General features: G+C 48.0%; 1 protein-coding gene across 2 annotated transcripts in view; it reads left to right on the forward strand.

Moving 5' to 3' along the window:
• The window catches only part of DNAH9 (dynein axonemal heavy chain 9), a 126,122-nt gene that overhangs the window by 67,462 nt on the left and 46,435 nt on the right, over positions 1–12,225 (forward strand). For both annotated transcript variants that reach the window (XM_063409389.1, XM_063409390.1), the window contains exons 26-27: positions 667–837; positions 1,807–1,929. In XM_063409389.1, coding sequence (XP_063265459.1) covers positions 667–837; positions 1,807–1,929 — 294 coding nt within the window. The remainder of the gene's footprint in view (positions 1–666; positions 838–1,806; positions 1,930–12,225) is intronic.

Below are 12,225 nucleotides of genomic sequence, written 5' to 3' on the forward strand. Positions count from 1 at the left end.
TATGGGAATAGTAATAACAGTTCTTTACTAGGAATATTAAAAATGTAGTAGTACAAAAAAGCAAATGAACAAAGAAAAAAACCTGACAGTCAGAGCACAGCCTGACACCCTGTTGGTCAGGCTGTTGGGAGCAGTCCAGTCAAGTCCTCCTGCAGTGCCAGATGTGGTTCTGTTGGAGCAAGGATCCTGTAGAAGGATGCAGTTTTCCTCTGAAGGTCCAGTGGTGCTGAGATGGGTCTGTTCTTCCTCTGGGAATGCACACAGGCTGCCCTGGTGTTCTGAATCCCAGGGTTTATCCAGGTGGGAATGCTGGGCTCCTCCCCTGGGTGGAGCATCTCCCAGTGGATGATGGAATTGTATCAGCCCTGCAGTGAGCCTGGATGGCCCATGGACAGCAGATATCCCCTGGAGGGAGGATGGGTGTGGAAGAGATAAAGAACACAGGCCCCAGCTGGTTTTAACAGCTGGCCCATTAACAGAAGACTCCCACTCCCTCCCCCCAGAGTTATGAGATAACGAAAAAAATCACCTCTTCAATCAGTTTCAACATATGGGACTAGAATACATCTTGCATTGCAACCTAAGACACCGGGATACCTCAGGGACACCCATGGGTGTGCAAGCAACATCTCCCACTCCCCCTTCCTGCTGTGTCTCCCCTCCCAGGCATTTCACATGGTGTTCCAGAAGGCCATGGAGAGGGCAGCTCCTGCTGAGAGCCTGGCAGGGCGGGTGCTGAGCCTCATGGACAGCATCACCTTCTCCGTGTTCCAGTACACGTCCCAGGGGCTCTTCGAGAGGGACAAGCTGACCTTCAGTGCTCAGCTCACCTTCCAGGTAACAGCACCACCCCGTGTGCCAGGGGTCAGTGCCAGAGCAGCCCAGACAGGGGCTGGGGGCTTGGTTGTCTTTTCTTGGAATCACAGAATCATCCAGGCTGGAAATCCCTCCCAGACCTCTCAGTCCACCCTGATCCCCACCTTGTCCCTAGCCCAGTGCACTGAGTGCCACCTCCAGACCTCCTTGGACACCTCCAGGGATGGGCACCCCAAACCTCCCTGGGCAGTTCCCATTCCTGAGCACCCTTTCCATGGGGAAATTCCTGCTCTGCCCGCCCTGCCCCTCCCCTGGCCCAGCCTGAGGCCGTTCCCTCTTGTCCTGTCCCTGTTCCTGGGAGCAGAGCCCGACCCCCCCTGGCTGTCCCCTCCTGTCAGGAGCTGTGCAGAGCCACAAGGTCCCCCCTGAGCCTCCTTTTGTCCAGGCTGAGCCCCTTTCCAGCTCCCTCAGCTGCTGCTCACAGGATTTAGTCCTGCCAATAACAGGCACAGATTCTGTGTTGGATTTGAATTATGCTGACAAAGGTTATTTGAGTGAGTAATTCCTGCTTGCAAGACCTGCAAAAAATGGCAAAGCCTGGAAGGCCTCTTGCATTGAACCTGAAGAAGTGCTTGCTGCAGAGCTGGTGTCCCATGTCCACAGTGTTTGTATAATCTTTAGTGTCCAACCTTGCCCTGCTGCCAGGGCCTTCACCTCAGGGTGCTCTCCACCTACCTGGAACATTTTACCACATGGTTTTCCCAAATTTTTTCCTGTCCTGTTGCCAATCTCCACACTTGTTCCTGGTCCTCTTTTGGGACACTCAGAGCACCTGCCTGGTGTGTCCATCACACCTCTCCAACACGGGGCACTCTGAACATTTTAGCCGCACATTTTTCCAGCACATGAATTGAATAATTAACCTGCTGGAGTTTGTTGTTGCTCTGGGTAATGGCTGCTCTAGGATATCTTGTTTGTTTGGAATTACAGATACTTCTGATGAATAAAGAAATCAACCCAGCGGAACTGGATTTCCTGCTCAGATACCCAGCAGAGCCTGGAGTCACGAGCCCTGTGGAGTTCCTGTCTGACCATTCCTGGGGAGGGATCAAGGTACCTGATCCATGGGAAATCAGCTCCCCTCATCTCCCCTAAAATCTCTTCAGCCCTTCAGAGGATCCTTGTTGCATTTAGTGAACACAGGCCTGCGTTTGAGGGGCAGCGCAAAAAGGCCACAGACATGGAGAGTTCTGCAGGTCCAGCACTGATTTTGAGGGCTCTTCCTGTGCTCTCATGTGTGTCCCCAGGAAGATGGTTCTTCCCTCTGAGATTTTAGGCTTCTCTCTGTTAGACCAGACTGAGAATACCCTCAGGGGTTTGTGGCTGTGGTTTGTAAAGGACAAGGAGATGCTCCTGTGTTTGGGAAGGATTTCTGCAGGGATGTGCTGGGGCTGGAGCTGTGACAGCTGCCAGGCCTGCAGGGGAATTCTGTCATGGAAATGGGCAGACCTGACACCTGCCATGTGTTTGGAGTGAGAGGGGAGGAAAAGCATCCCAGAAGGATGAGAATTATCCCATACTTGCTTCTATGTGTCAACAAATCTGCATTGTGCTGAGTTTGGACCTGATTCAGCGGGGGGGGTTTGTTTTCTGAAAAGGGCCCAAATATTCTCCACCTTGGGTGTGTTCATTCCCACCTTGGGTGTGTTCATTCCCACCTTGGGTGTGTTCGTTCCCACCTTGGGTGTGTTCGTTCCCACCTTGCTGGAGCTGGGACTGTGTCTCTTGTCTGGCTGTGGTGCTGATCAGTCTCTGGCACCTGTGGTGATGCAAGAATCAATTTTATTTACAGCAAGTTTTCTCTGTGGGGCTTGAGGGCACAGGTTAGTGCTGGTGCTGGGTTGATGGTTGGACGTGGAGGTCTTAGAGGTCTGTTCCAACCTCTGTGATTCTGCAAGTCTCTGTTACTCCTGTCATGCCCAAGGATGCTTTTGCCACCTGCCTGCAGGTGATACACCCTCCAAACAAACAGCTGCTGGGTTTGCAGCGAGTTTTCCTTGTGAGGTGACCCCTCCTGTGCTGCCAGTCCTGCTCCATGTGGCTGAAATGGGCTTTTCCTGTTCCCTGTGTGGTTGTCTTCCAGATGAGCCCTTCCCACTCACCTTCCTCTTCCCCGCTGAAGAGGGTTTGTGGCTTAGTGGGAGCTGTGATCCCCACTGTGCTGCTCTGCACGGGAAGGTTTCCAGGTGTGCTGCACACCTCAGCCTGCATCTCCAAGAGTCACTGCCCAGTAATCTGCACTAATTTTATGAATTTCAGGACTTTCTGATAGTGAATTCTGCATTATCAGACACTGAATACCCTTCAGATTGTCTTTTGTGTTGACTGTAGTATTGATTTTACTATAAATAATATGGTTGGTGTCAACTTTTATTAGTGTTTGTGTTGATGTCTGTTGGTTTATTAGCCTTTGAGGTTTTGGCAATTCTAGTTACTTGAGGCATGGGTTTAGGAAAATCATATTTTGTCACAGACTGCTATAATTAGGTTAATTAGTCATGGCTTCCACACAGCTTATTAGCAGGCTAAAATCTCCTTTTCTTATATCAAGAAGATTAAATGCTATAATAAATTGTTTCTTCAACAAAGCTTGAGCAAAGTACACTTCAGATTTATATTTCGAATTCAAAGTGAAATTTAGCATTCTGCTGATTTTTCACAGAAACATTGCAAATGTTCCAGCCCAAAGGACTCCTTTTGCCAAGGGGTTCTGGCCAAGACAGTGCCAAAAGAAATCAATATTGATATTTGTGGCCCGTTCTGAGCCTCCCACTTTGGGCACATTAACTTCCAAGGAAACCTCATTAAATGTTGAGGGCTCTGGGCATGCAACTGGCCTTGTGTGGCTTGACTTATTATTTATTGTTGGGGCTTGATTAATAATATATAGAGGCCAATAATCCTTTGCAGCTGCGTGGTTGTTTGCAGCTCATGGTGCTGGAGCATCTCATTTAGGAAACACTCATTTATGATTTAGTTTCCCAGCTTGTTTCAAGTTCAGCACAAAGTTTCACAGAGCCTTTTGCTGTAACCTGTGTGCCAGGGGAGGTTGGTATTCACCTCTGGATGAAGAAACCCACAGCCCTGGCCAGAATGATGTTGTTTGTAGGGAAAGGTAATAGCTTTTATTATATCTGCTGATAGATGTGGGAAAATAGAAACATTTCGGGCTCTTTGCTGCTTTTTTAAAGCTGAAACAGAAATTGAATTCAAGCTAAAGGCTGAGAAAAGCTGCTCTGAGCTTGGCTTGATTCTGTTCATCAGTCAGACGTGTGGGAGGGAATGGTACCTGTGGAGCCCCCATGGAGGAGCTTTGCTTGGCTCTGGAGCAGGGGAGATGTTAGCAAAGGGCACAGTCATTGCCTTGGTGCCAATCCTGCCTCTGGGTTACTGAGGGTTACCTGAGAGCAGCAAGGGGACAGAATTTTGTCATCTAATTAAAGCTGTGCTTTTGCTGAGTGCCTGCCTTTGGTGCTCAGTGGAGCTGGTCATTTCAGTCCTAAGGCCTCTCATTTGCAGGGGCTTAGCAGTGATCCCTTGAGAAGGCAAAAGTGTTCTTTTGCTCCTATAATGAGGTTTTCTGTCTCTTTTCAATTTCCTTTATTGCAGCCTGTTGTACCATTCTCCCCCTCTGTGTTCCCAGTGTCTGCTGTGAAACTTATTATTTCTGTTGGTACTTCTGGAAACATTTTCTGTGTCCATGCACAGCTGGCACATTTCTGCTGGCTTGGCTGGTGGTTTCCTCGCCAGTAAATGTGTGGACACACCTCAGAGCTGCTGCTGGAGCTGTGGCCACAGCCAGGTGCAAATGCCATTTGGGAATTCTCCTTGTGAGATTGAATTAACGCAGAATCCATGCAGAGGTTGTTCTCTGGAGGGTGAGTGTTCTCTGAATTCACCTGAGTTGATGCTCTCTGGTCCTTTGAACCCTGTGTGAAGCCCAGGTTGCCCTGTTGAGCTGTTCTTGGTTATCCCCAGGGCAAGGGTAGGCAGCTCAGAGAAGCTGAGCATGAGATTGAAAGGATCTCATTTGGGTTTAGGGTTGCTTGGTCTTTCAGACTGTATCCAGATTAACCAGTGAGATGAGCCAGCAGTTGTTTGCTGCCCTGGCAGCTCCTGACTGCACACAGTGAAACTCCCCTGACCTCCCCTCCCATGGGCAGCCCTGCAGTGGCCTGCCCTGGGCCATGCCCAGCCATTTCCTGGGAGCAGGAGAGTTCACCAAAGCCAAAGCTGAGCCAGCAGGACACTGGCAAATTGTGTGGCTCACCCTGAGCTGTGCCTGGCCCCCTCCTAGAGGCACAGATTGAGGAGCAGGCCTGCAGGGAGGGAGAAGCACCTTCCCCTTGCTGTGCCGGGCTCTGAGACCCACAGGCAGAAACTCCTCCTGCCCAGGGTCTGCCCCAGCCTCACTCTGGAGCAGCCCTGTGGGTTTAGGTCCGAGTTTAGACCCTGTGCCCATCAGTGGCTCAGGCACAGCCTCACACGTGGCAGGGTCACACCCTCTGCCCACGCCAGGCTGGTGCTGCCAGGGGTGCAGTAGAGCACTGGGTGTGTGCCTGGCAAAGACCACCTGAGCATCCCCTGGGCAAGCTGGGCTCTTCTCCAGCCTCACCACTGCTGCTGGAGCCAGTGGCTGTGCCCTCGTGGTTGTGCCAGGGTTGCCATTGAAATTCTCACCCAGCCAGATGTTTTTAGCTCCACGAGGGTTCAGTACACTCTGAGGGCATCCAGCACCTCACAGAAATGGCTTAAAATAATTTGGGAGATGGCTGATCAGATGTGTTTTGAAAAGCAAAAGGTTTTTGATTAAAGAGAAAATTACAATTAAAATACAAAATTTCAATTAAAGAGAATATAACAAACAATGCAAAACAAAACAGAAGCCATGGACAGTGCAGGGAAACCCCTTTGCATCTGCTAAGACACACTGAAAAGCACCCAGGTGTGATTGTTCTGGCTTCTTTTTCTACCAAGTTTGGGATTAATACCCGGGAGTCGCAGTTCATGTTCAGACTCAGAATTTATTATTTCTTATCTATTTACAAACTCACGAGCCCTGAGCTCTAGCTAGCAAGTTAGAGAATGCAGCTATAATGGAGTCCCTTTAACTCTTTCCAAGGTTATTTAAGCCATAATCACCCAAGGTGACATCTATATTATTTATACTTTTGACCCAATAATGACCACCCAAGGCCCGCAGTAGGGACCTTTCTCTCCCAATTAGAAAGAAACACCCAAAACCATGAAGAAGAAGGAAGAAGAAGGTGAAGAAGAAGGACTTATACAATGCCCAAGACCCTCCATATTGCTTCACATATACTACTGTATGCTAAAACCCAAAATTCTCGGTTTCCAGAATTCCAACACTGAGGGGCCTTGTGCTCATTCTTAAATTCACAACAATCAAGGAGGATTCTTTTGGCAAACCGCTAATAGAAACAGCTACAGGTTTTGAGACACATTTCCAAGACCCAGTAGGTGCCGCTGTCCTGGCACTGAGCCAACCATGGTCAGAAGGGCATGGAAGATTCTGGTTTTTCTTCCTTAAAAGTCTTGAGGTAGAACTGAAACCCTTTTCCTTACTTGGAAACATTTCCTTGGGTTTTGGGATACAATGTAACGGGTTGCCTTGGCCAAAACCAAAACCAGGAGGAGGTGAGGGTTGTTCTGGAGGGGTCACTGGGCCCCCAGCCCAGCTGCCAGGTTCTCCCAGCTCCAGCTCCCCTGGCTCCCCGTGGTGCACGTGGCTGTCCCCGTGTCCAGCCGTCCCCAGCAGCATTCCCAGAGCATTTCCCCAGCCTGATTTCCTTTGTGATGCTTCCTGCAGTGCCTCTTCAGTGCTGAATGCAGATGTGTCCCACGGGATAAGTGCAGCGAGTTAATGCACAGCAGGAGTACACCTGGCCAGCTTGGATTACTCCTTATCCCAATCATTTCCCTCATCTTGTTCTGAAGAGGAAGAATTTTCATTATGTAGATATGAAAACGCCACTGAAAGGGCATTGTTTAATAAATGTGATGTTGAATAATGAGCTCTAAATACCGAATTCAGCTTTCGAGGAGGAGAACAGCCCTAGACAAAGTCGTATATTAACTCCATATTTATAATTTTGCAGAATGCAGATGATAAGATTGCGTATGTGGCTTAGGAAATAAAATACTGAATGATGTATTTTGCATTTAAGAAAACTGGATTTTTTTTTTTTTTGGACAAAAGAACAAAAATCTCTCTTCCAACTTTCACTTCTTGCACTTCTTAGATGAGGAAAGTTTTCATTCTTTTCCAAGATTCATTGTGGCACAATCTGCTGCATACATTGTGCTCTCTGTGCATATGCAATGTCCTTTGATCAGCCTGGTCAGACAGGAAAGGCTCGCAGCTCACAGTTTCCCTTCTACATTCAGAATTATTATTATGCCAGAAGATCCTAGTCTTAATTAAATATCTTCCATTAACTCAGTTCTTCAGAGGTACAGCCTTTTAGAGTATCTCTGATAGAAAACATTGATTGTGACACTTCAATGGGCATTTATCTGCTCTCATCTAGAAGTTTCCTAAGGACATTCTTCTGTCCTCTGTATCAAGTCTCAGAGAAATATTCCCAATGTCTCACAGAAATGCTACTTGAGAAGGTTTTACCTTTTTTTCCCCCCTTTTCTTTGCTAACCTGCTGGCTAACGATCTGATGCTTATCTGAAATATGGCAGAGATTGCCATCGCATCAAATATTTAAGGACGCACTTTGTCGGTTTGATTGCAGAGTGGAAATTGAGTTTTTCTGGATGCTCCACAGCCTCTGTCTTACCCTTTCAATCCGCCCTGACACAAAGCCTGCTGTCAGCAGAGCGTTTGGAGTGTAAATGCCTCTTTACCCTCTAAATGGAAGGAAAGGGAAGTAATGGCTTCATCCTGCCCTTGGGTCTCACCAACCCCAGGCTGGGGCAGAGGGGCTGGAAAACTGGGAAAGGCCCTGGGGGTGCTGGAGACAGAGGCTGCATGTGAATCCAGGTGTGCCTAGGTGGGCAAGAGGCCAGTGGCACCTGGGCTATGGCAGCAGGGCCAGGGCAGTGCCCGTCCCCTGTGCTGGCACTGCCTGGGGCACCTCCAGTGCTGGGGCAGCTCTGGGACACTCAGGACAGGAAGGACATTGAGGGGCTGGAGCGTGTCCAGGGAAGGGAATGGAGCTGGGAAGGGGCTGGAGCTGCTGAGGGAGCTGGGAAAGGGGCTCAGCCTGGAGAAAAGGAGGCTCAGGGGTGACCTGTGGCTCTGCACAACTCCTGACAGGAGGGGACAGCCGGGGGGGTCGGGCTGTGCTCCCAGGGAACAGGGACAGGAGAGGGAACAGCCATGTGGATGTGGCATTTGAGAACCTGGTGATCTTAGAGGTCCTTTTTAACCTAAACAATTCTCTGATTCAGTGATAAAGGACCTGTTGGAGCTCCTCACTGTGTGACAGAGCCCTCTCCCTGTTTCCTTTCCCTGGCTGTGGTGGTTCACATGAGGAGCTGTGGAGATTGCAGACCCAGAGCTCAGCTCGACTTGGACTGGCAGTGACCTCTGGAACCCTGGGGGTAAAAACAGAGCTTTCCCTCGTTCAGGGAACCTGAGATGGCCTTTTTGGAGGCTCTCATGGCCTGTGGTTTATCCCCACCATGTGAGCCCAGCACCGCAGCAGGAGCCCTGGGGCCACCCTCTGCCCTTCCCTCAGAGCTGGCCAAGGCTCGGCTGCAGTCTGGGGTGATCTTTGAGGGTTGCATGCCAAGGTGTGGGCCTTTGGGGACAGGACAGAGGGGAGTGGTAAGAAGTGTGAGACACCTGAAAGCACAGCTGTGAGAAGAGACTGAGGAGAGGGAAAGGGGAAAAGTTATGCCTGAGGACCTCAAGACTGAGAGGCCAGGAGGGTCTGATCTCCTGGATGATCTTCTCTCTGTCCTCTGGCAGGGAAAAAGCAGTTGGCTCCTGTGTCAGTAAAGAGAAGAAATATGCAGGAAGTATTCCCAGCAGGCAGTGGAAGGTCTCTGTGGCACAGGGCAGGGCTGGCACCGAGTGCTGCAGCTTCCATCCCCGAGGTTCTTGGACCAAGGCTGTGCCCAGGGCTGGGGAGGAGCTCGGGGCTGGGTGCCCCAGCTCTGCCAGGAGCTCTGTAGCCCTGACTTCACGTCTGAGATGTTTTGGTTTGTGAAATTTCTTTTCCAGGCGATTTGCTGTAAACAAAAAGAGATATTTTGTTAACTGTATCTATGTTATTCATTCCTTTTAGAAGAGGGACTTCTTGATGGCACTCTGGTTTAACTAATGTGGTTGAAGAGGTGTTAACCTTGCCCATCCAATCACATTGGTCTCCTAAATAGTGTATTAAAAAATCGCATTTTGAATAAACTGCTTTTTTTTCTAGCCTTCTGAGAACTCACGGGGTCAGTGTAGTTTATTTCGTGTCCTACAGTGACACAACCCTGCAGCTTATTCCCTCTCTGCCTGTTCTTGAGGCCAGTCCTGCTCTGGTGCCACCATAAAACCTCGAGTGAGACTGTCACAGTGAGGAGCTGGGAGAATTCTCATCAGGAGATGAATCCCTCCATCTGTATCCACTTATCAGGACAGAAACACGGACCTGGAGAGCTTTCCAGCAGGGGTCAGCTGGGACAGCTGAACTCTCACAGACAGTGGGATGTGTTTTCTCTTTCAGTTTTGCTGTGCGTTGGCCCATCTGGGATTTATAACAACCAAATCCAGGAAAGTTTTCAGAAATACACAAGTGCCACCATTCAGCTGCCCTCGGGAACCCACACCCAGCTTCTGGCTGTGTGTCCCTGATTTGCTGAGAGGCAGCCAAGAGTGAAGAGAAAAGATGGAAAGTATGGCTTGGGAGAAGAGCCTGACTTTGCAAGGCCCATTCTCAAACCCACTTGAACAACATTTTTTTTTTTTTTTTTAAATGAGAGAAAATGTCAACGTGAACCCATCTGGGAAACATCTCAGGCAGAATGAGGGAAGCATGGTGGGTGATTGTAAGCAATGAGAATACAAAGATTGTGACTAAGTCTCATTTCTGTTACTGACCTTTCCCATCAAGTGGAGCTGGCTCTAAGGACCTACTGGTAGGAAGGAGATGAGTGCTGAAGCCATTGTTGCCTAATTTGCAATATTTCCCTGGAAATATTCTAAGGAATGGTGGCAAGATCCAACCCATCACTCATCAGACTGCTTGTGGTGTCCACCCTGCATATTGTGATGCCCTGGGACCCTGCAGATACACAGGGAGAGTTTGTACAGTGCTGTGTTGAGGCTCTGCACACCTTCTGTCCCCATTAAAATGTGGAAGCAGTAAGGAGGAGTTTGAAGGGAGACAGGGGCATACAGTGCCTTGAGCTTGTCAGTCAGCTTCTATGAAAGAAATAAGGAGGGTTAAAACAACATTTTTGTGTTGAAAGGTGATTGAAGCTTGGCAAACCCCCATCAAATCTTTATTTTCCCCTTTGGTAGAGATTTTTCTTATGAGTTAAATTATTCAGGTAGGGCAGCTAAACAGAAAATAACACCTTCAGTGTATGAATAATACAACCCCAAACCTAGGATGGGAGAGATTGTAAATAATTCATCTTCTGCTACATTAATTCCTCTAGTTAACAGTAGTATTTAAATGGAGCAATTCATCTGCCTATACGTCTTTTTCCTGAGCTATCCAATCTATCAATTGAAGCCAGGTGCAGGTCTGGCTTTGCCATTCCTCCAGGAGCTGTCATTTTCCAGCTGTGGGGATGCTGGTTTTCCTAAAGACTCCTGGGCCAGCTGCAGGAAATGAAAGAAAGGAATTATGAATGTTTGCTGGAACTTATATGAGCATTGTAAGTGTAAGACCTTTACAAAATGCTTGGGGGATCACAGAATTGTAGAATCTTTAAGGCTGGAAAAGATCTTCAAGATCCTCGAGTCCAGCCTTCTCCTGAATCCCACCTTGGTCACCAAAGCCCACCACAAAATTCACCCACAAGCCCATGGACAGACACCGAGGAACCTTTGTGGATCTCTGCTTAAAAACTGTATAACTCAATTCATAAGTTCCACAGCTCCTTAATTCTGCAAGTGAAATCATGACTAATCATCAGAATTTAATCATCTCCCAGATTATTACATATGGGAGAATATTAAATATCATTTCTTTCCAGTGTTGTCAGGTTGTGTGATTTTTATAGAGAGATGTTTGATGTTCAGTGTGTTCCCTACAGAACATAATTTTTTAAAGCAGAGGCACACTTTTTTTTTAAAGAAAAGCAAGATATATAAGTAAAAACTAGAAGTAAAAATCAGATATAATCTGAAGCCTCAAAAGATAACGATAGCTTTTACAAAACCCCTCAAATTCATTTATTTTGATTTCCTTCTGTCTTTTAAAACGCAGTCTCATGGCTGCTGGGTAACTGGGTGTTAGGAGGGTTCTGGCAGCTCTGCCTTTACTGGGTCTGTTTTATTTCCACCCTGTTTGTGTCAGTGCAGGGCACAGCAATGAGGTGATTTTGTCCTGCCTTGCCCCAGAGCTGTTCTCTAGCCAGGTGACTCTGAGAAGGGGTTTTTCAAATTATAGAAATACTTTAAAATGCAGAACAATCGTGGTTTTTTTTTTTAAGATTATTTCCTTTTGGAACTGAGGGGAAGAAAACATGGTGCTAATATATGTGGTTGGGTTTTTTTAGGGTTTTATAACATCTTATAAAGCAACACCTAAACTTGAGGCCAGTTTGAGCAGATGGTTTCCTTACAACAGTTGCCTTTTGTGATCAGAGCAAGTGTTCCCTCTAATAAATGTCCAGAACTTGCAGTGCTTTGTCTGGCACCAGGAGATAACTCCTGTGCAGCAGCAGTGACAGCAGCCTCTTGGAGCTGTTCTCTTTTCCAAAGGCTCCTCTGGATTCTGGGGGTTTCCTCTCCTCCCTGAGTGTCCTCCCTGTGCCCCCAGACATTGTCCCCACAAGGATCCCTCAGATCCTTGGCTGTGTGTGGAGAGCCCTCCCAGGCTCTGTGGTGGCAGCCAGGATTCCTGTCCTTCAAGCAGTGCCTGACCCTTGCTGTGTTTCCTGCAGCTGTGGGGAATGGGAGAGCTCTGTGTTGGACAAACCCTTTTCCTGACCTAGACATGGGGGTCCTGAGAGGTGTTTTAAAGACTTTTATTCCGTTTTCAGTCTCATGAGAAGGGTGAGATGGTACAGATGTTACAATTCACACCATCACAATCAGAAGCCAAACTATTTCCTAATTACAAGACATTATAAGTGTTTTTTTGGCCCATCAATTTTTGCCACACAATGCTGCTAATGCCTTAAAGCCAATCATCTAAAAATACCGCCTAC

The sequence above is a fragment of the Prinia subflava genome, chromosome 12 (genome assembly GCF_021018805.1).
Source record: "Prinia subflava isolate CZ2003 ecotype Zambia chromosome 12, Cam_Psub_1.2, whole genome shotgun sequence".
Taxonomy (NCBI): Eukaryota; Metazoa; Chordata; class Aves; order Passeriformes; family Cisticolidae; genus Prinia; species Prinia subflava.